We start from the raw sequence: 24899 nt of genomic DNA, 5'->3' as shown, positions 1-24899 counted from the left end.
ATGACTTCCCAGAAACATCAGAGATGAAGAACTCTTTAACTGACACAAATGAGCTTAATAGTACTTACAGGAGTTCACAAGGACGAACACCGCAAACTAAATCTATATGAATAACGTATTTGCATGGCTGCACATAATTTAATTATACTTTTTATGAATTACCAAGAAATAAAAGAAGTTGAATGCATTTAAATTAGTTTACCAAATCTTTGGTGTCTTTGGCTAGTGGGAAGTTTAACGTAATGTATTCCGCAACGTCATTATGTCCATACATGACAGCTTTGTGAAGAGGTGTTGCTCCCAAAGGATCGCGAGCCAGTGCAAGTTTCTTTCTGTCTAATAGTGTTTGCACATCTCGAAGACGACCTCTGGCTACGGCTCGGTGGATTTCGTAAATTCGTTCCTGCAAAAAACAAAACATTTGAATAAATCAACCTCAGTGTCGGGAAGTCATGTTGCTGAAATAATTTCAGGCTATTTTTTTTTAAAATATATTTCTATATTTTAAAAGGTTTTGCTTTACAGTTAAATGCAAAAGTTGAAGACATGTTTGTAAGTAAGTCATGTTGAAGACATTCTCAGTATCGGTAAGTCATGCTGCTGAAATAATTTCAGGCTATTTTTAAATATATTTTTATATTTTAAAAGGCTTTTCTTTAAAGTTAAAAGCAAAAGTTGAAGACATGTTTAAAATGAGATTTTGATGCAAAATATTAAAATTTTCGATATATAGTATGTCTCAGAAGGATGTCGTGATGAACAACTTTGTTAGTGTAGTCTACGGACTACACTACTAAAAGCAAATGAATTACCTCTGCACATACAACAACGAAAGCTTAGTTTTCGAGTTACGGGAGACTGAAGATCGGTAACAAGAGGTCAGCTGCCTTCGCCTCCATCACTGAGTAGTATCCTATGAAGAACTTATAAGGCATTTCTCCCGTCTTCGTGGTGTAGTTGTCTGCATGCTGGGCTAGTATTCCTGAGATCCGTGGTTCGATTCCCGGAAAAGGTGTTGTTCATTTTTCACTTTTCCTGCTTCCAAAAATACCTAATGTCTCTACAAACTCAGGCATATTTTATGCATACAGATATTTTTACTAATGTTGATAGGCACTGAGGATGTCAATTAACATTCCTCGCGTCTCTATGACAATCTCTGACTTGACGATTAACTGGTTTTGTTACTGCTGATGGCTTTCATTTTGACACATTGTAACGTCTTCAAATGTATGTAATTTTTCATTTTTATTTTTGTAATGTGTTCTGTGATAAAGACTTTTCATGTTACGTCTAAAATTTGGGATTTTTTCGCCCTACCCAATATCAAATAAACATTCACTGAGAATGTGCATATCTGACAATATGTGATTTTGTTAACCGATCCATTCCTTTTCTGAGTTTTGTATTTCTATTTTTTCCACACGAAGCAAGGAAGCTAGCTTTCGCACAGCTTTTAACTGATATTATTCAGCATCTTATATTTCGTAAACTATGCGTTTCTCGTTATACATTCATAGGATATATTTAAGTATCTTCAACCACAGAATGTACCTGCAAGGCCACTTTATTCTGAGACTCTGAAACATTCTATACATAGTAAGAAAATACTAGTATTAAATACAGAATTTATGAACCTTCTGGTTAGTATAAATATAAAATATTTATGGGAGGAAGATTATTAAATTCGACTTTGCTAAATAAAATAGACAATATTTTTTTCGACATTTTGTTTATTACTTGGAGTTCATATTGTCTCAAATCCCATGGTCCACTTCGTCTGACTCCGTCTACATTCCACTGCAGAACTTTTTATTTCGGAAACAGATGCCATGTCGGTTTGGTTATGGGTGTATATGAGACATTAATTCGAAGGAAGATGGTTGTGTGTGTAGGATCTCAACTTCTGTAAATAGTTGTAATTAGCATTATGTAATATTAAAAATGCTTAATTAATGAAGAGTTTATTCAATTACTCTCCATTTGATTGTATATTGAATTGAGATGACTTCAGAATGCGAGAATCATCTAAGTCAGGGGTTCTCAACTGGTGGTACGCTTACAGAGGCTGTTCGCACATTTTTTAGACGACTTTGGTAAGCGGTAATAAAAAATCGTTTGCTGCAAAAGAAGTAATTGCAATTGTACTATGTTTATAAAAGTCAAAATTATCGTCTGTGACTTGAAAGTTTTGTTTTTATTCAAAATGGCGAATTTAATAAAGCAGTGGTTCGAAGGCTACATTTACGCTCCTTCCGAAGAGAAATATGCATACTGCGTTATCCAAAAACGATGTGAGAGTCATGTTTTTGTGATATCTAAAGCGTCGATAGGTAATATCAACAAAAAAAAAAAAAAAAAAAAAAAAAAAAAACGTCAAATTGGAGCCTCAAGTGGGACAAAATTTCCAAACACGTATCCAAGGAAAAAACGGACATCTTCGACTATTGCAAACGTACGTTGTTTAATGTTAAAAGAAAAATCCCCCTAGTCAAATCACAGTTGCAAAATCATTAAAATACTCGGTGTCCACTGTAAACAAAATGATAAACGTTGATTTAAACCTTAAGAAAGAGAAAAAACGCAATGTGCATCGTCTTCTTCCAAAGCATATCGCTCAACGCAGGACACGCTGCAGAATTCTATATGAGAAACACTTATCCAAAGAAAAATGGAAAATAATTGTCACAATAGATGAAGCATGGGTGTATTTAAATGATTGTAACAAAAAAAAAGTGCCATTTATTATCATAAGAGGGGAGAAAAAATTTTAAGTACATGGTTCAAAGAATCGAAAGAAAGTTTTCCTCAGGGATTCATGATTGTTGCTGGTTTTTCTTATAATTGCAAGTTAAAATAAAGAGAGTGCAAAAAAATGTCAAGATTAACTCCAAATACTATCAGGAACATATTTTATCGCCAATTTTTCTGAATGAAATACCATCGCTTTACCCACAGCGCCATCAGTCTATGAGACTCCATCAGGACAATGCTAGCAGTCACGCATCAAAATCCACTGTAAATTTCCTAAAAGAAATGGAACAAAAAACTGTTATCAAGGCCATACCCTTCACTGATATCCCTACTAAATCTCCCGATGTGTCATCTATGGATTTTTGTGATTTCGGACTTTTAAAAACTGCATTATCCAAAATTTGTCCCAAAACCCTAACAGGACTCTGGAAAGCTGTTCGGGAGGAAAGGGATAGAATATCTCTACTGCCACTTCAAAAGGCATTATTATCCTGAAAATTGCGGTTTCGAAACATAGTTCAGAATAAGGGATGTCAAATAGAATATTTAAAATACAAGAATTTTATGTAATTTAGTTTTGTGAATACAATATACATCGTCTAAGAAATGTGTGAACAGCCTCTGTACCATTAGTGGTACGCAAGAGAAAAATAGGTGGTACGCAAAGAAGCAAAGTATTTTTAACTATTAAATTCAAAAATTAAAACCCCAATATCCTGATTGAGTGTTTTTTCTAACACTCGTAAATTTATGCGATCTGAGCTTTGTTCAAGAGTCGTGGTGGTAATAGTACTTTGTAGTGGTGGTACTAATGGTTTTCAATTTTTGTTAAGATGGTACGCGTTAGTCAAAAGGTTGAGAACCGCTGATCTAAGTGATACGAATATACTTTCAAAGAAAAAAAAAACCTCCCTGATCTGTTATTTAAAGTACAAGTCTCTTATTCGCGATGATACATAATTAAAATACTATTTCATTTTTTTATGCGTGCCTCTAAAACGTGATAGCCCACGAATAGTTTGTTATGCATTAGTAAAAGACTCTCTTCTTATCCAAAGTGTGACATCTAAATGCAAGGTCATTTTCCAACGGCCTGCAGTGGGTGTTTCTGCAGAAGAGTGATAGACAGGCCAACTGTTGTACAGGTTGCTTTTCTCATGAAAACGCAATCATATTTAGAATCTAAATCACGCACAGTTTTACAGACGAGAAACCGTTTCAAAGTTATGTTTTTTCATTCTAAGTAAATTTATTATTTTAGTGATGGTAGTAATTTTCCATATTTATTTTTTCAGATAAAAATTCATGTTTTACATAATCATTATCGTTAATTTTCATGTTTTTTTTTTTTTTCAATTCTTTACGTAAGACTAGCCATGACACGAAATTCAAATGCTGCGAAAATAAAAATACTCTCTTGTATGATAACATAAGTAATCAAGGGCTCTTATCAACTTTTGCATTTATGTATCATGGTACGGTTTTTTGCAATTATGTATCATGCAATTATATAGACTAACATGTGACAGTGATCACACAATTTAAAGTTTCTTGAATAATTGTATCTTAACGCGAGTAAACATTTCACCAGATAGTATACCAAGCGATCTTCCTTCCATTCACATACCAAGTTATCATTTGATTCCCAGGTTCAGAAAGAATTTCAAACCTAGTTATTCTTTAATTTTAAACTTCTATTATTTCCAGTTTGAAATTATTTCACTGTAATCTAAGGTAGTATTTTCATACTAACAATACGTGCACATGCATTTTTAGAATTATTCTTGAGAATATTTAACTACGTGTATACTTCAGTACTTCAGAGCATTTGACATAACGTGTCCTAAGACAACAGAGAAAAAAAGGGGAAAGACACAAGCCCATCCCCTTGAACAACACTAAATACTCATAAGAATTTTAGGAATAAACATTTAGTCATATATAGACTTTCATGAAGGATATTATGAAGAACTACTAATCGAAAAATAAAATTGGTGGACTTTCACTATCATTATAAAATACAATTAAAGGTCGGAACTTTGTGGTATAAATATACTTTTTAATTATTCGGGCCTCTTCGAAAAGTCGCGAAATTATCGACGACTTTGAGGATTAGCAAAGTCGTTTATTTGGCTATCTTTATGCTCACAGGTGCTGTTCTATTCATAAATAATCGTAATAAATACATATTCTATGAAAAGTAAAAATTTACGAGACCAATATTCTTATTTTTGCAACCGGCGAATAGAGAAAATAATACAGGGAAAAGGAATGTAGGAAAAAGACAATTAAATATAAATCAACATGCATTCAAACACATATGCAACATTTATGTAATACTTGCAAACCTGGGTTGGCTGTTGTTACGTGTATGTTCGAAAATACGTTGCCCACCAGCGGTCGAGCGGTAAAGTCGTTGAACACTGGTAGTTCGGTCCGAGGTTTAAATTCCGCGAGCTGGTTGCATGGGTGGTTTCGTGGTTTTCCCCATGTGTAACGTGTAATACGAGCCAGTTTCCCTTAAAACGTCCTCAACGAAGGCATCCTTCTCCTTAGGCAGATACCCGTAGTGTGCTTTGCCATAGTTAAATAAACCAACTAACCAATCGAAAATACGTCAAAAACGTAGCTATTTTTACTGATCTTTAAAATCAAGATGGAGGATATCAGAAAGCACCAAAATAAACTCCTATTTCCACCTACATTTAGATTTTATAGTTAATTGACAAAAACGTTTAACTAACATTATGACGATGTAAAAACATAGAAACTTCCATTTGAAATTCGATCACTAATAGAAACTGAGGTTCCATACTCCTGTTGCTAATCGGTGTGTTATTATTTATTTATTTATTACCGCCCTTAGGCACTACACGGAAAGGGAGGGATGCCCCGTGGAGGTCTTTTTAAAGGAAACTGGCTCGTATCCACGTTACACATGGGGAAAACCACGAAAACGCCCATGCAGCCAGCCCGTTCGCCGGGGCTCGAACCCCGAAACGAACTACCAGTGTTCAGCGGCTTTTACCGCTCGGCCGCTGGTGGGCTAATCAGTGTGTTAAGAAATGAAATTATAATATACGTCTGTTAACATATAACGATGATACTTTTGGTTCATGTTAAATTTCCCTTATTTTCCTGTATATTTTGAAAGGTTTGGCATTACAAATACGGCACAGTGCATTTGCGGTGAGTTGGGCACACCTGAACATTATGTAGCTAACTGCCCACTAACAACTGATTTGCACCTGCCGATCCCGCCAACGAATGAGCAAACATTTAGCAGGTTCATGATTAATAACAAGCATACAGTACGAAAGATTAACAAAATTGTTAATAAACTTATGGACTTCGGCACTGACTTGTGTCAAATCTAATTTTATATATGTCTCTAAAGTATATAATAAAATAAACTATTTTGAACTGTGCTAAAACTAATGCAAAAAAAAAAAAAAAAAAAACTAAGAATTATCCCTTTATGTGAACTCCCTCGGCTACATTTATACTGAATAATTATTTTAGTACAGTAATCGTTTTGTATCAGAGAAATTGTGTATAGTATTAATATATTGTATCATAGTTTTGAAACATTGTAATAGAGTAATCGTATTGATGATTGTATAGATGATAAGGTTATTACTTTTAATGCTTACCTAACTAGTATAATTGATAGCGGAATAGTTCTGTTACTAAATAGAGTAATCATATTGAATAAGAATAATTGTATTGTTTTATAGCATCATTGTGTTAACTGGTATGGTATGATTAATCATTGTACTTAGTAAATGCATAGAATCACTGTACTAAATTATTATATTTTAGTAATCATAAACAATTATTCTATTGAATCACTGAATTGTAATGAACAAATAAAGTGCAAGTTATACTGTACTGTACATATTTAACAATTGATTTCTTTACAAGTAAATGTAACATCAGTACTATAATAGGTACTTAAATGACTATACCATATATTTAAATGTTATTAATAACATATATAGTATTACTACAAATCTGAATATATATATTAAATCACTGAATACTTGTATCGTAATCTTTATACCTCAGTCACTGCATATAATTATTGCTTTGATACATGGTCTAAAGAAGCAGTATAATATCACTGTATTGTATCATTACATTATTTATAATATTCAGTGTGCAAGGTAAAACTGTACAGTACATAATTTATAATTAACTGCTTTCAAGTAACATGTAGTATCATTGCTGTAATGATTAATTAATGGTGTAATTTAAATGTTTGTGTCACTTGGGTAGTGAGGTTTATAATATAAATAGTATTTTTATTAATTTGAGCAATAATATTGAAATTTTGAATAATTATATAGATTTTTGTTCTAATAAGCGCATAGAATTGTTGTATTGAATCATTGCATTTGAATAATCCTATAGAATCATAGTATTGAATTATTCATGAGTAATCGTACGGAATCATTGTATTGAATTATTTATTTGTATAGTATTTCCAATGTGGAAGTAAAATTGTACTGTACATATCTTATTTTTGAATTGCTTGCTAGTAATATGTAACATCATTTCAGTAATAAGCACCTGTATGGAAAAAAATATTATTTTGATTTCAACATGGCATATATGATTAATAATATGAATAGTATTATCATTAATTTAAGTAATAGTATTGAATCATTGTATATTTATAGTGAATCATTGTTCTAATATTCGCATATAATCATTGTTTTGAATCATTGCATTTTAGAAATTGTAAAGAATTAATGTTTTTATAGTGTATTTATAGTCTAAGTGCAATTACTCATTTAACTGTATTAATATCCAATTTTAATATAATAATTGTGTCTTTAGTAGTAAGCTGTAATATAAAAGTTAACAATGACATTCAGAATAATTAGAGACTTATGTGAGATCTAAGCATTTTTATACTTCTCCACTATAAATTTAAGTTGGCAATGTATGAAATATAAGCATTTGTATGTTCTTAGGTTTTTGTATACTGAGTGTAAATGTTGAATTTTGCATTAGTAAATTCATGTTGACAATGTCGTCACTTATCAATCACAACAGTATAATATAATCATTATGTATGATATATCTTCTTTATGTATTGAATTGTAAACTTTATATGTAACTTGCTAAAATTACTTGCTAGGGTATTGAATTGTAATCTTATGTGTCACTTGCTAAAGTTTTGTTCATAAGTACCGTGTTCACAAAGATGTAACCATTTTTAATATCTATGTTTTGTAACACTATTTGTGCCCTATGAGTGGATCTCGTGTGGCTCTAACATGAGTCAGCTTTAGATAAGGGTGGACGTCGCGCTAAACCAATTAACCATAATGGTAAAGGGGTGGTGCCCACGTCCTCCGTCACTAAACTAAACTAAACTAAATTTCCCTTAATTAAAATTTGTCAAATTTATACCTCTCCTATGGAGCAAGTAATAACAAGTCGAATAAAATTATCGACTTATTTCAACACACCGCTTTTCTGTTTCGTGAACAGATAGAGAATTTATTATTAAGGAAAAAAAGGAAAAATTACCAAGAAATTTTTTTATTGCAAATTGGTCTGCTACATTCAGCATGCATTTATTTTCCCGCAAAGTACTTTCTCTTGCCCCATTTATTTTTATGATCATACTCTGCGTATTTTATCCCAAACTATACATCAAGTTTTATTGAAGGGGGTACCACCTATCTACTTACTTCTTTATTTAAATATTAATCACATAGGAGAGTACTATCAATAAAATTTATTTTAGACATTTATCAAAATATGGTAAGAGTTAATTATCTTACTTAAATCTTTCTGGAATCCCTTCGCCGATGTAACTTAAAATTATTCAGACTTTAGAAGAGATTTATGAAACAAAAGCTGTTAATTTGTTTTCAATCTATGACAGGACAGTTTCCGAACAATCACAAAAGAAAGAAAAAACTTCAATTAAAAGTTACAGCATGTGGTCAGCATGAAAACAAACTGCATCAATTACATGTTGGAAACACACAATCGATTTGTGTGAATATTAGTAACACGTCGAACTATTGTAACGTTCAGCTGAAAAAAAGAATGCATGTTTCTTGGATAAATATAATTTTATATTTATATTACGTCGCTTTGTAATAGAGGAAATGGAAGCTCTCTTTTATTCCCTCAAGATATTTCATTTTCATTGTTTGAATATATTCGCAGTTTTAATGAGTGGTAAAGAATTGAAATACAAACTTACGGGCGTATAGGTTTTAGATATTTCAAAAGTTCCGAAGGATAGGAAGTTTCATACAGGATGTTTTCAAAGTCTTATCACATTTCGGGAAGATCATGCAGTCTTTGATAGAAATTTCTTTGAATGATGGATCAAATACAGAAGCCCGTAACTTGGCCACAATGATATCGGCATCTTATCCGTTCTCTTGTGACAGAATGTCATGGACATAATCTATTCTAGATCAGGTAATAGGTGGTCAAAATGCGCTTAATAAAATTCTGTTTCTTGGAATAAAATTGTAAAGTTTTAGTGCATTTAACTTCCGGGATAAAAAAAAATCACACCATTTTTTTAATAAAGTGAATGAGAAAATAAACGGAGCGTTAAGAAAATAAATCGACTTACAGTTTTTAATAACTTCAAACTAAGATGTTAAAATAAATTTAAAAGAACGATTGAAATAGAGGAAGTGACAGCAAGCATCTGGAAATTAAAACGAATTATGCATTAAAAACTTACTATGCGTTTTAAATGTTCCCAAGATTTATGAAAAGCGATCTATCACTGTTTGTATTTAAGGGTAGAGAACTTCAGTCGAATCTTAATCAGGAAAATCTTCATAATGTAAGCGGTGTTTATCAAGAAAGAAATCGCACTCACTTTTCTTCGCAGTAGTAAGTTATTTCGTTTTCTGTTAAAGTAGCATTTTGATAGATCTGGGAATTAAGCATTGCAGTCAAAACTGGATCTGGTAAATTGAGATGACAATTAGTTTTAGCTGAAAAACTGTGTTTAATATAATTCCGTGTGAAACAGTTCAAAAAGAGAATAACTAGAAAAATTGCAATGGGCAAAACGTACTTCAGTTGTCGATATTGATTTGCTTGAGATGCGCGAAATAGATTCGGGTATCTTAAACATAAAACCAAAGATGTATGTAAGCATACGAATACATCGGGTACGGAATTGAAAAAAATGAACCAATTTTAAAATATCCTTCAGATTTGTTATCTTCATGTTTTAACTTAAAAGGATGGGTGTGCTTAAGTACAGAGGACCAGCATAATAGAAGATGATTTTTGTGTAGAGTTGTTTACTAAATAAAATGAAAAATACAAAGCTTTGGGATGCTATGTTTTCGAAGAAAAAGTCGATAAAATTTAATCTGAAGAAGCGACAGGAAAAGACAGTCTAAGAGTACTCTAGCGTAGTTAAATTAAGGTTGACGAAACTACAACTCGAATTAGCTCCAGTTTGTGAAACAAGGTCTTTGAGAAAAGTGATATAAAGTCTTTGAGAAAAGTCCTGAGAAAAGCGAGGTTAAAAGTCTAAGAAAGTTTTCGATATGCTTATGTTTTCTCTACTGTGATGTAAAGGCCTTACTAACAGTAAGACCAAAATATTTTACAATATTATATATAAAAGAAAGAATTTACAACCAGTTTCAGATTCAGAAGATAATTATATGGTAAGATCGATGCTTTTCAAAAGTATATTAATTATTTGTCATCAAAATTAACCGCTTGTATTATTACTGCCCTGAGAATATCTAAATGTATTAAAGACGTTAGCATTTTTCTGATAATATATTATGGATAAAGTATCATCTGAATTAAATTTTGTCTTTTAATTAAAAGTTTAATAAATCATAAATATTACTTCTTACCATGTAAATAGGAACCATTCTGATAAAGTCTCTAACAAGATTATTATTAGGAGATTCTCCCAAGAGCTTATCCCCGTGTCCTTGGAGCACCAGCTCTTCAAGTGCTTCTAGATTTCCGCTCGTTAGCATTTCTCGGATCTGTGTACGAGTTTCGGCAGGTTCTGCAAAATGAAAGAAGTAATTAGCCCAGAAATAACTGGTACATAAGATAAAATAACTCCTACTACAAAAAAAATTCGAAAATGTTTTAAAAATTTAGTCAGGATCTTTATCAGAGTCAGAAATCTGAATTTATTATAGAAGTTTACTGTGCACCTGATGCACAAAATATTCCTTAAATTTATTAATTCCTTAGCTTAGTTCATTAACTTAATTATTCTTTAGATGACAGCTAAATATCTGGCATTATATATATGACATAATATCCGCTCAGACGAGAAAGTGGTTTGTGTTTCTAACTGTGTACCGAAAGGCCCGGATTCGAATCCTGGAGAAAGCACGGATGTAATCTACCCATTCCTTCGTGGGAGGACACAGTGACCCACCTATTAAGAGCGCTTCACAAATAAAGCTACCACAGTTTCCGCTCTTAGTTGTGATCGAGGCTTATAAACCTAGGATTAAACAACAGCGAATGCAGTCCAAAAATGCAAAGTGAATGTTAGAGATATAGAATTTATGCATTAAATGATTCACAGCGGGGTTTAAGAAGGCAAAGACAATTAATTACTTTTAACTTTTTTTTTTTCTAAAAACTAATTGTAATGCATTTCGCTAGAATAGGATAACAGCTTCTGCGTATTAGGATACGCATCAATGAATAATCTGAAAAAGGACGTCTAAAATTATCCGCACAATAATTCGTCATTAACTCAATGCCATGCTTCTACATCCATAAGTTGGGAGCAGTAGCACCACTATAGGATGAGAGTAGCAGATGTGTTTATTATCTGAACTTAATTATATATATTTTACATTTTAGGAGCTACAGAGGGCAAAATGTAGACATTGAAATATGGGATCTTTCTCCCTTTAATTCCAAAATTACAGACAATTACGCAGATTGTTATATTAAATAGAATCCGAACAAACATGACACAGAGGCTGACAAAATACATAAAGTGTCAGTGTGAATGTTTGAAGCAGGACTGTAAAGATAATTAAAATCAGTAATCCTCTGCTGCATTATTTATTTTGATTCTAGATATTTTGGGCCTAAAAGTAAAATCTTTATTAACAAGTGGTTGATTTATTTTAATAATAACTGACTTATCTTTCGAGTGTAGGAAATACAAGGGCTGCATGTGAAATTACTAATTAGTAATTAAAATCTAATCCATTGGCTATTTTAGCATTTGTAACTCATTCATGATAAATTATACTCATTGTTATGCAAATATCGTGGGAACTGTGTTATTGCGTGACTAATTACAAAAAGTGGAAATAAGTAAAAGGACGTGCTTAATCCCTGCAAAAGAAAACAGGGGACCTAGATATTTGTTGTGCATAGACACGATACGAAAAATAAATAATTTAATCTCTTTTTCCAAGTATTAGAATTTAAAAAAAGGATTTATTAATTATTTAAGTTACTTACTCAGTTTAGTATGCTGTTAATTATTATACATTATGAAACGATGGAGTAAAAAACAGTTATATTTTCTAGATTCACAGATTATATATTCTAAACTATTTCTGACTCAAGAAAATGTTAGAAGATACAGCTTTTATAAGGTATTTCTCCCGCTTTCTTAGCATGCCTTCGTGGTGTAGTGGTCAGCACACTCGACGCGTATTCGAGAGATCCGTGGTTCGAGTCCCGGCGAGGGCACTGCTCATTTTACATCTTTCCTGCTTCAAAATAACCTTAAGTCCCTACCGTGCGCCCGAACTAAAAGGTGGTGAATGATGATTCTTCACCACCAGAATTTGGCGACTGGGTCCCCTAAAACCTAGTCACCCTTTAAAAGGGGAAGTACATAAGGTATTTCTCCCGCATACTTAGCATGCCTTCGTGGTGTAGTGGTCAGCACGCTCGACGCGTATTCGAGAGGTCCGTGGTTCGAGTCCCGGTGAGGGCATTGCTCATTTTTCATCTTCCCTGCTTCGAAATAACCTAATGTCTCTACAAGTTTTCTGCGATACAAAAAATTAATGTGACGTTAAAAGTTAGTACAAAATCAGGCTACATTTCATGTGTAGTTTCTAAGAGTTTTTTAAGTGTTATTTAACTGAAAGAAAGTATGATGTCTTATATCCTTTTAAAAAAGTTGATTCATAAAGGAATTTTCAGTCGAAATGTATCTAAATTCCCTCTCCGATCAGGATTAGAACGTAGAACGTCTTAATATAGCGTTTCTTAATCTGCGATCTACGGACCACCAGTGGTCCATAAAGCCTGCAATAGTAGTTCTCATGAATAAAAGCAAAATCTGATTAGCTACGTATGCCAAACTATAACTGAAAATCTCGGAGACTGAAGTAACACATCTCAATCTTCTGCCGCCTTTTCTCCCACGATTGACATTTTATGAAATTTATTGCCGATTACCGTTTCTAAGACTTTACCACTCTAATCTTAGTATCAAGAAGCATAAAAGCAATATGGCTACAACACTGACCTACTGAGCAACTTTCGACCTAAGTTAGCCTAAAGGCAACAAACGGAATATATTACTCGGAGGTAAAACCATCTACTATCTACTGGCCACAACCTTAGGTCGGGGCCAAAACAGATCAGTCGGGCACTAAAATGTCAAAGTCAAATTTCAAAGTTTACATTTGTACAATATACAGAGTTATTTGTATATATTGCGTACGTTGAAGAAATACACCTGAAGTTATTATATTAAGATTTTCCAGAATAGTTAAGACAGGAATTGACAGCCGCCTACAGTAACAAACATGGTAACAATAAATGCAAAACGTTTAAAGTAGAAAATCATAGATAAATGTCAGTCATATATAATAGAAAAACACAAGTAAATGAACAGTAAAGATCAACACCCCGTTCAGAATCTGCACGCTATTGAAATGAAGTATATAGCCATGAAAGAATTAAGTATGATCTCTGGTGTCCGCCGATAACATTGCGGCAAAAACATCACGGACGAAAACGTAGCGGAGAAAACAACGCAAGGCGAAAACGTCGTGCTACAAAACATCGTGGGAGAAAACATCGCAAAGAGAAAACATCGCAGTTCTAAAACATCGTGGTACAAAACATCGACGTCGAAAATAAAGCGGTTCAAAAACTTCGCAGTTTAAAAACATCATCGTCGAAAATATCGTGGTAAAATATAAAGTAGCTACAAATTATCGCATGACGATAACATCGCAGACATGTTTTTTTCAGGTTTTAATAATTGTAAATGGATATTCCCATAATGATTTGTGAGCGCAAGATGTAAAGAAGGATAATTTTTATTTTCACATTTTTTATGTGATTTTTTATTTTCACATTTTTTTAGTTGCATTAATTTTCTATGCTTACGTTTCCTTCTTACTTTCTAAGCAAACATTTATTAGTTAATAAAAAATATGAAAGCAAAACTTATCCTTCTTTACATGTTGCGCTCAGAAATCATTATAGGGATATCCATTTACAATTATTAAAATTTGAAAAAAAAACATGTTTGCGATGTTATCGTTATGCGATGATTTGTAGATACTTTATTTTTTATTACAATATTTTCGACGACGATGTTTTTAAACTGCTAAGTTTTTGAGCCGCTTTTTTTCGACGACGATATTTTGTACCATGATGTTTTAGAACTGCGATGTTTTCTCTTTGCTTTCTTTTCTCCCACGATGTTTTGTAGCACGACGTTTTCGCCTTGCGTTGTTTTCTCCGCGACGGTTTCATCCCGATGTTTTTGCCGCGGTGTTTTTGGCTGTAACCCTGATCTCTAGAGTCCAAATTTCAGTGTAAATGAACATATTTTATGTTCCATGATCCAGTACTAAATGTTGTGTCCAAAGCAAAGTATTGTGCAGTTCATGCAACATTCAAGTCATATAACTCAGAGGTACTGGAATTTGTACTAAATCGTAGTAATAAAATCCAGAAGTTCAATCAAGATGTTTGTTGATTCCAGTACAATTGACAGTTGTCATATAATTGTAACAATGAGTTAAAGAAGATCATACCAGATATACACAATATAGAACAAACAAACATAGCATGACTATGCAGGAATTGGCAGTCTCTTCCGTATTTTTAATGTGAGTACCCATGTTGGTTTAATTTTTAGTTAATAAGATGAAGATTATCCAAACTCTAACAAATTGATTAATTAAAAGCGAATATAAATGTTCTTCTATTAACTTAATTACTCTCCGCCAATATAAAATTAAATTAATCCTAGTTAGTTGCATTTTAAAAATCTAAGCATTTTGGTAGTAACATATGCTAAAAATATTGCTTCCCTAAAGCATTCTAGTTTATAAAAGTGGTCCCACTTTAACAAATTGAAAACTCTATCTTAGTATACTAATATATTCAAGTGTTATATTATTAGTTCAATAATTAAGTCATCAACTTTTCCCTTTAAATTTCTTCTGATTTAAAAAAGTGAAACAGTTTTTAGTTCATTTAAACAAAGCTGATTTGCTTTTAATTGATAAATATTCTGATGCTAGACTGTGTATTTTTCTTAATATTTTTACCTCTATATTTCTTACCATTAAACTTTTACGAAAAATTTAGATATAAATGTCTTAACCTGTAATATCCTTTATTTCACTGAACATTTGATTTATGTATGTAATTTATGTACACGTTATTTTATTTATTAACAAAAGTATGTTTTGAATGCATTGTTTTGCTTTTCACTGTAATCCTAATTACGCTTTTTATTTAAGCACACATTTGAGTAACCATATGAGCTCTTTTAGAAACGCAAATATCGGCTTTTAAAACGCTTCGTTGTTTGAGATGCAGTTCATGATTGTAAAGTGTTGCTTGTCCTCGGCATCTAGTTAAAAGGAACAAGATTTTAAAGCATTTCCTAGTGACATTTTGTAGTAATTTTTTCTCGTTGGAAACAAAATGTAATATTTCACCACCTAATATAAATGTGTACCTTTTACCCACACTTTTTGGATAGGTGAACTTTCTACATTTTACAGAGAAATCATTGCGTTAAGAGTTAAAGCTTGTTGTTTCATGAATTAAAAAAAAACATTCCGAAACATACGTTGTACGTAATATTATTGCAGTCAAAATATGTATTTTGTTAATGCAAACTCCGTCAATACAGTAGAAGCTTATGTTTTATACAAACAGATGGAATTTCTCAGATTACGAAGATCCCAGATATAATTCATTTAGTGAAGTTGTATGGTTTATTTCAGTTAACATGTTATTTTTATATCAGTTCTTTTCTGAACTTTCTATTTCTTACGTCAGCCATCCCAAGAATGGAAATTAGGTTGTCTAAAGAGAAAGCGATATGATAGTTTAGAGCAATGCTTACCAGCCCTTTTTGTGCTATGCCCCATTTAAGTCTCTCTAAAAGTCTTATGCTTCCCCTAGCATATGCATAATTTTTAATATACAAAAATTCAAATATTCACGAAGGAAACTTGAATGATAGGTTTGATGAAGAAATTTCTAAGCATTTAAATTTCCATGTCTACAGCGAAAATTCTTCTTATGTCCCTGTCTACAGCGAAAATTTAAAATGCACCGTAATTTAGAATATTTTTTACTTATACATCACTTACATTATTCTTTATTTTTTGGGATTAAAAAATGAAATTTGGAAAAATTTAGACTTTAAAGAAAATTTGGAAATTTAATTGTTACTTGACCCCTTAACCTCACCTACGGGGCGTAGGCCCCACGTTGGGAAACACTGGTTTAGAGAGAGAGCAAGAGCAAACTGCCAGTCACTTGTTTATGCCCGAGAAGCTCATCTGTAGCAGATCTGGGCGGGGGGAAGCCGTTTCTGGAGAGTGATTTTTTATTTGTTTTCAAGCAAATCTAGAACCACGATAGCTGAAATAGAATTACTGAATGTTAATTTCTCTATTGTAAAATTTATATATTTGAATTTCTGAGACCTCACAAGCAAGCATGGCTACGTTTTGTTAATGTTTAATTGTATTTTAAGACATAACTTTTATTTAACTTTTGAGTTACGATTTACCTCTTGTACCAAGAAGAAAATTTGAGGAGACAAGAGACGGTTAAATACACTGGTGTGCAAAAATTAAGGACGAAGTCAAAAAATTAGCATATCAGCTGAACGAAGAGGCAGAGCGGACAGAAAGACCAATCAGGAGGTTAAGTAAGGTGATGTACGGTAGCACATGCGCAGATATGCAGGTAGACGTAATGGGGGAGTGTCTGAGTAGTATAAAGCATGTTGTCGGTGTAAGATCAGTATTTCTGGCAAAGAGATTGCACGCCGTATAGCAGTTAAAATCACACCGACTTGCTGCCTCAGCGAGAAATGGCGAATAATCAATCTGTTAGACGACATCTGGATGCTTTTACCCGAGGTCGAATCATTGGGAAATTGGAGGAAGGCCGCAGTGTGACAAGTGTGGCTGCAGAGTTCGGAATTGCTCACAGCATCGTTTCACGACTTTGGAGACAATTTCAAACTACAGGAACAGCTATCCGAGGGTTTAGTAATGGTCGTCCACGAGGAACCACACCCGCAGATGACCGGTACATTGCCTTACAGGCGAGAAAAAACAGGCGGCAGACAGCGGGAGAAATCGCTAGACACACGACACAGGCGACTGGACGACCGATATCGCGTTTTACCGTGGCCAGAAGACTGCACGATGGTGGTCTGTTTGCACGACGCCCTGTACCTCTGTACTGTGTGTACCTCTAACGCCTGCCCATCGGAGAAGGCGTTCTATGTGGTGCCGGGAACACCGGAATCGGAGAGACGATGAATGGGGACTAGTACTCCTTACAGATGAGAGCAGATTCAGTCTGAGTAGCGATTCTCATCGCATACTCATCTGGAGAGAGCGGGGAAGCCGCAATCATCCCTCGAACATCATTGAAAGGGGCAGGTATGGAGGTGGCAGTGTTCTCGTTTGGGGAGGCATCATGCTTGGGAGTCGTACAGACCTTCACATCTTCGACGCAGGTTCAGTCAACGGGACCCGTTATTGTAACGAGATTCTTCTTACATATGTGCGTCTTTTTAGAGGCGCTTTTTAGAGACAATGCATCATGTCATCGCACAGTAGCTGCCGAACAGCTCTTAGAGAGTGAGGATATTGAACGTATGGATTGGCCGGCACGATCTCCGGATCTCAATCCCATCGAGCATGTATGGGATTTTCTAGGCAGACGCTTGGCAGCTCGCACCTTACCACCAGTAACGATTCCGGAGCTTCGATTGGCGCTGCAAGACGAATGGGCAGCAATGCCTCAACAACTCATTGACACCCTCATTCTCAGCATGGGCAGACGCTGTGAAACCTGCCTAGCAGTCAGGGGAGATCATATCCCCTATTAAAGACCGGATGTTTCTTGCTGGACACCCATCACAGGGATGTTTCGGCCTTCAGTCGCATTGCGCTCCATGCTACTTTTTCAATAAAGCTTTTTTTTATCCCTCTGATTTCTCTTGTAGTAAGTGTTGCTTACATTACTCATATCCTTACGTATTGGGGATCTTACGGTATTAAATGTGTTGATTTGGAAAGCTTTTGTACAAAGTTATATTGAAAAAACCGTCTCGTCCTTAATTTTTGCACACCAGTGTAGATGTAGTTATATAGATCATTAGCTAATTAATAACTGTACAAAACTTCAAGAACTTCAAATCACATTTAACTGCAAACACCAGCATACAATTTGGTATCAATTGTTATTCTCGTCGCAGAGCTTTTTTATTTCAAAGCATGAAAGTTACTTTATGAAAAATATTAGATGAGAAATATCTTGATTAAGTATCGAAGTAAGTACAGAAATTAAATGTCATTAAATTAAAAATTAAACCGATTAAGTATTCAAATTAAACTCTTATGGTATTAAGGATTTCAACATATCTACATTAATTACTAAGTAGGGATAATAAACTGCTTACTTGCGGATCTTGCTACAACTTCTTTCTTGTTTCCATCATTGGACTGAAAGTGCTTCATTTTTGTCCTTTTAGGGGATTTTCCAGTGTCATGGCCTTCTTTCAATGCCTGAATATCCATTTCATCTCTGGCATGCATGTAATACTCTGGCCTGTTACCATACTATAAAATAAAAAATTATGAATGAGACATATACCGAGATCATGAGAAGGTACAATTATGCATTTCGTACAAAGAATAGTGTATTCGATGATTATAGTTGGAAAAAGCACGTCAATGTAAAGTTTAACAACTAGGATAAATTTTGAATAAAATAACTGTTTTGGTTACAAGATAGAATAGACATAGTTTCCTTTTCACTAGGAATAATATATTTTCGCTGAAAAGGGAAGAATTTAAGGCACATCGTGTCAGTGTGTTTCAAATATATCGGGTAAAGTAAAAAAGTATTAAAATTTCGCATCAAGAAACACAAATCCTGCTTTCAAAAAGGAGAAATAAACAAATTTCAATGGACAGTAAAAATTTGAGGAACAATAAAACCACACTTTTCATTTTGGCTTTGCAAAAATTTCAACAAAGCCTCAATTTGTTCAGTTTGTGAACTGGATTTTCTGAAGCCTTTCTCATTCACAAATATTTATCTTCTTTGGTTAAGGATATTACTTTCAATTCAGAGTTTCCTGATGCTTTCAAATTTTTAATATCTTATTGGTTTGAAGTTTCATTACTATTTTTCTCATCAAATGAGCGCTATGCCCCTTTTCCGCTTTCCTTCGTCAATTAAGTTTCGTATAAATATGGTGTGTATACGCATGCATATATAAATGCTTTTTCTGTTTTTCCTTTTCAAGAAAACAGATGAATGTCTGATTACTTTGGAAATCGATAGTTTAGTTCAAAATCTACGCCCTTCTATGTTGTTTTTTAGCCTAATTGTAAATCATTGATCGTAGTTTTGAACATTATGACATTTTGTCTTAATAGATATAAATATTTTAAAACATTTCTTATATTTTCATACATCAAATAATTTAATTAAAGGTTGAGTATAATGTCATCTAAAGTTTGTAAGAGATATGCAGTTGTAAAATATAAAAAAGTTGCTAAAATACATATTAAAATTTCATGGATTCTTACATTTTTTATTCATCATTATATACACAAAATATAAATCTTAATTCACTTTCTTAAATGTCTATCACTGTAGATCAATGTTGTAATAATTCAGCGACGATCGATATGAAGATAAAAGAGTTCATGAGCGTTTGCCACACAATTACAACGACGCGAAATACTCGGGCCATTAATAGCTATCAAACGAAATGCTCGGACGCTACAGAAGTAATAAATTACAAGTTATACAAAAACTGTACGACAAATGTCAGACGGGAGGAAATTTATACATTGAACCAAAAAAGGTTCGATTTCAGAGGATTTATTGACCAATGCTTTCACAACTCCTCTGATATCGTCTTCAACCGTAATGATACAGATGACTTAAAATTTAACAGAAAAAGCAAATGGATGTGACTAATTCGATCAGCAAAATGTTTCGAACAGAATAAATAAGCAGAATGTTCTGAAACGCGAAACCGGAAATAACTCTCAAACACTTACTGTTAGTGTTCACACAATGCAAACAATTAACTATATTTACTTTTGAAAGACCATAAGCTAACTCGTTATTATTTCTATGCATATAGTAGACCCTTAAATTTGTGTTGTTATTATTCGTAATGTTATTAATGGTTATTAAGCTATAAGGTATTTCTCCCACCTTCTTAGCATGGTTTCGTGGTGTAGTGGTCAGCACATTCGGCGCGTATTTCGAGAGGTCCGTGGTTCGAGTCTCGGCGAAAGAGCATTGCTCGTTTTTCACGACTCCTGCTTCGAAATAACCTAATGTCTCTACAAAGCGTTTCGTAGTTTAATTAAATAAGACGTTAGAGTTCAGTATTGCAGGTGTAAATAATGTATAACACATCATCAAACCACCATTTGCTATACGGACATAAAATTGCTTATATATCGTTAAAGGATAAAAAATGGAAATGATCTTTCTTATTAATATGATTTTTTCTTATTAATATGATCCTTATTAATATAATATTTTGCTCTGCCAAAAAGTTCAACTTATTTTTAGAGAGAAAGTCCAACATTCGGATCAGAAAGGGAGAGTAATATCATGTTTAATCAAGAATAGCTGCTTAATGGAGAAATGTTTCAATACGGGCATAAAATGATCCGTAATGGTTAAAAAATAACGCGAAACACTCAGTTTTCTTTCCAGTATGAAAATTACATCTACCAATGTCATGTAAATGCATACATGTATTCCACACATTTGCGCTGTTTGTGGTAAAAGGAGAGAACATGCCCAAGTAGCACATGACGTAGTAAAGACGTTACCACGACCCCATTGCAACCTCTTGAACCAGTTTGGAACGTCTTTGCTACGTCATGTGCTACTTGGGATGGATTCATCGGGTCATGTGTCAGAGCTCCTTACTTATTTAGATTCCAGACACGATTATGTCCTTTAACAGAAGTAATTAAAAGCATGATACGGAACCGACTGCTTTGTGGAAGATTCTAATGCAGAATGGTAAGCGCAATGAGTTCTAAGTGCAGAGAACATCAGAATTTCTAGACTGATGCTGAAAATTTCATATATTGTTTAAAAATAAAATACATTGTTTCAGCAGCAAATCACATGTTTTACTTGGTAACACGCACCGATGCTTAAACGTCTTTTCTTTCAGAAGGAAATTTCGTCTGCTATTGTATTTCACTGTGATAATGATTCTTCTTTCGAATGTCATACTAGCATAATCTCGGAAACGTTCCTCGAATTTATAACTTCAGCGCTTCTAGTTACATGAACTCTTGCCAGCCTATCGCTGAGAATAACATTCCAAGTCACTGAAGACCTCTGTTGATTTTGTGCTAATAGCAACAAGCAGGTGGGGGAAGCACATTTTTATTTTCCATTACATACATATTACTAAGAATGTTCCTAATACATCTACATATGAATCGCATCTAAGATTGATCCATGTAGATGCTGTATTATAGCTGCTAATAACAAGAAAATATATCTCCCTGTTTACTTTTTTAAATGCAATATAGATATATGTAAGATATAACAAAATACGATTAACTGCTCTAGATTTGGTGCTCTCCCCCTAAATTCATCTGTTCTCCTAAATTCGAGATGTTTTCGAATTACATAACACTGCTTGAAAAAGGTAACTAAAACTAAAAATTAACAAAGCACCTCCGCAGTATAAATACGGCTTCGCGAGGAACTACGCCCCTAACAACTAAAGATGTTTGCAAGATCCTGTCAGATGACTTCTCCTCATCATGTGACAATGCATACCAACCTGCGAGTCTCATGGACCAATCAAACGAAATGTAACAGAAATGCTTCTTATCACGTAACAATGGTCAAGCCCTCTTCCGTACCTTTGCCTCTACGCCTGGCCAGGGCTCATTAATTCGGAGTTCCCATCGACATTACATCAGAGAGCCGGGAAACATCGTGCTTATTCGCAGGATAATCGCGTTATATAAGAGAAAGTCAGGAACAAGGAACGTCTTTTACTATGCAAACATCTCCCACGCTGCTTACGCTTGCTTTCCTGCTTACGTACGTCGTATTTTTAAAATCAGTGTACATAAAAATTGATTATATTCAATGACGATTGAAAAATAATTTTTCTGCCAAAGAGATGATTTGACATGTGTAAAAAGATGGTGATTCACCGAAATTAGTTTTGTTAACGTCTTGTTCATGCTTTTCCCTACGCTTTAAAATATTACATATATATATGACAGATGGAAATTTCAGGTGAAAGTTTATTATCGTTATTATCTTGGAATTACTTCTAAAATTCTAATACTATGACAACTACATAATTTTTTAATGAAGAGACTCTAATGGATAGTTTCCTTTCATTCTTTTACATAATTGTCGCAAGAAATAGTACAACTGAAGCTGGCAAAATGTAAACTTCCGTCACAATAATTTGCTTTATTTAAATGATTTCTTTTCTAATAAAAATATCTGGACATATGGTAGTATTGAAAGCATATACAACTTGATTTCATTATTCATAATGTTTCAGCATATATATTATTTTTATGTACTGCGAGGTTTATATTATTTTTACTAACAGTTAGCCTTTTCTGATTCATTTAGATTCAATTTTAGTGTCAGAGATTGTGCACAGGAAACTTTGGCGTGGTTTTCTATTAAATGAAGCAACATCGTAACTCTTTAAATTAAGTAATTTTGTTGAATATAAATGATTTGAAATTGGTTCAGGAAATGCAAGTAAAGTAATTGTAAATATAAATGTTTTGTAATGTTATGGTCAAAAATGTCATGGCACCAAAATTGTTATGGTTTCCTACTCTGTTGACATAACACTTAAAATTTCCTAACACCAGTAATATACTAATATCAATAAGCTCTGTACATTTGCGTTGTGTTTTCGGATTAACCCTGAAATCAATTTGAGAATGAGACGGGTGAAAATCATGAGCACACACACAAAAAGAAATAAATAAACATTGACTGATCTAGAAAAGTGAGCCTATTTTATTAAATTTTTCAAGAGTTACTTAATCCATTAATTTCTAAGCAATTAATATTCAATCAGAACTGTTAACATATTGATTATTACACAATGCAGAATTAACTTAGTAAGCAAATTATATTCAAGCTGAACTGTAAAATATTGCTTCCTACAAAATGCATACCCCTTCAGAGTAATATTACTTCTATCTTAGACTCAATAATATCAAACTATTATTGCTATTACATTCAGGTAAACATGATCAGATAAAACTTCGGATAAATTAACAATACCCTCCCCGGGGAGAAAAAAAAATAATTAACAAGTTATACTTTAAAAAAAAAAAACATTTCACACAGAGTAATCAATACCAATGTAATTCAGGTTATTGCACATAGTAACTTTCTATTTTCAAAAGAATGATTTAACCAAGTAATATGTTAATTAAAATCAGGCTATTACATCCTACAAGAAATTTAACTCAGAATAATCAATACCAAGGTAATTCAGGTTATTGCACATAGTAACTTTCTATTTTCAAAAGAATGATTTAACCGGGTAATATGTTAATTAAAATCAGGCTATTACAACCTACTAGCAAGTTAGTCCCTAAGAGGAGCAAAGAAGCTCAAATAATGACACCTTTACCAATCAATCTTCACCAAGAAAGAAATTCACAAGTTCAATTAAATAATTTAATGAAGAATATATTTCCTTAACCAATCTGACTAATTTACATTCACTGTTTCAATTAAATAATTTAAATAAGGATATATTTCCTTGGCCAATCTAATAATTTACTTTATGGACAACAAAACGATTTCATTAGAATTAGGTTAATTTACTCAACTACAAAATTTTAATTCAACTAATTAAGTTATTTCAATCACTATTAACTATTTTAGTTGTTAGAATTACTTATTAGAAATTTCTATTATACTTTACTATTAGAATTAACTATTATAATTTTTTTTTATATATGAGACCAACAAATAAAAAAAAACTTATCTGCTGAAATACAGGCTGCAAGTGAACAGGAGGAGGAGAAATGCCCTCATATTTAAAAAATTATCAAGATGCCAAGGAGGACGGCTGCTGAGCGTAGTAGAAAATGAGAAGAGTTCATAGGTAGATTAATTTTCCAAAAAGTCCAGAAGTTACTATTGATTTAAGAAGCACTAAGGAGGTTCTCGTTGATGTCCAATCCAATATTGAAGTTAGTATTAAGTAGTAGCGACCCCGGAGCTAGCGATGCCGGACAATCTGGCAGGGCGAAAAATAATTCTTAAAGACTTGGAACATCGATGCAAATGAAAACTCTATTCATGGAGGAGAGACTAAAATTTCTTCTTAACGGCACCAGTACTACCTTACCAGTATCACCCTTCGTACTACCAGTATCACCCTTCGTTGCATTTTTCTATTTTAATTATCTTTGAGTAACTTACATATTCAAGCACTGCAATGAGGAGCCTATAATTTAGTCGAGGTCATGATGCGTATAAGTATAACTAAGTCCCTCATTCAAAACTCCAGGGCAAGAGGCCCGTAGATCCAAAGGCGGAAAAATGCATTTTCCAAAATAAAATTCAGCTGCCAGCGAGACAGCGTCCGATGGTAAGTC

General features: G+C 33.3%; 1 protein-coding gene and 1 non-coding gene across 4 annotated transcripts in view; one reads left to right on the top strand and one right to left on the bottom strand.

Annotated features, from left to right (window-relative positions):
• Positions 1–24899, bottom strand: part of LOC118202692 (uncharacterized) — a 376501-nt gene that overhangs the window by 198030 nt on the left and 153572 nt on the right. For all 3 annotated transcript variants that reach the window (XM_085813163.1, XM_085813164.1, XM_085813165.1), the window contains 3 exons: positions 18692–18851; positions 10629–10789; positions 203–403 (listed from right to left, as the gene is read on the bottom strand). In XM_085813163.1, the coding sequence (XP_085669289.1) occupies positions 203–403; positions 10629–10789; positions 18692–18851 (522 nt within the window). The remainder of the gene's footprint in view (positions 1–202; positions 404–10628; positions 10790–18691; positions 18852–24899) is intronic.
• TRNAT-CGU (transfer RNA threonine (anticodon CGU)) lies at positions 12387–12459 on the top strand. The gene has a single exon. It is a non-coding gene; the product is annotated as a tRNA-Thr (tRNA).

This window comes from Stegodyphus dumicola, chromosome 3, assembly GCF_044657685.1.
Source record: "Stegodyphus dumicola isolate Sdum_Otavi_A_Nest chromosome 3, ASM4465768v1".
Classification (NCBI taxonomy): Eukaryota; Metazoa; Arthropoda; class Arachnida; order Araneae; family Eresidae; genus Stegodyphus; species Stegodyphus dumicola.
This window is presented reverse-complemented; position numbering and strand designations above follow the sequence as displayed.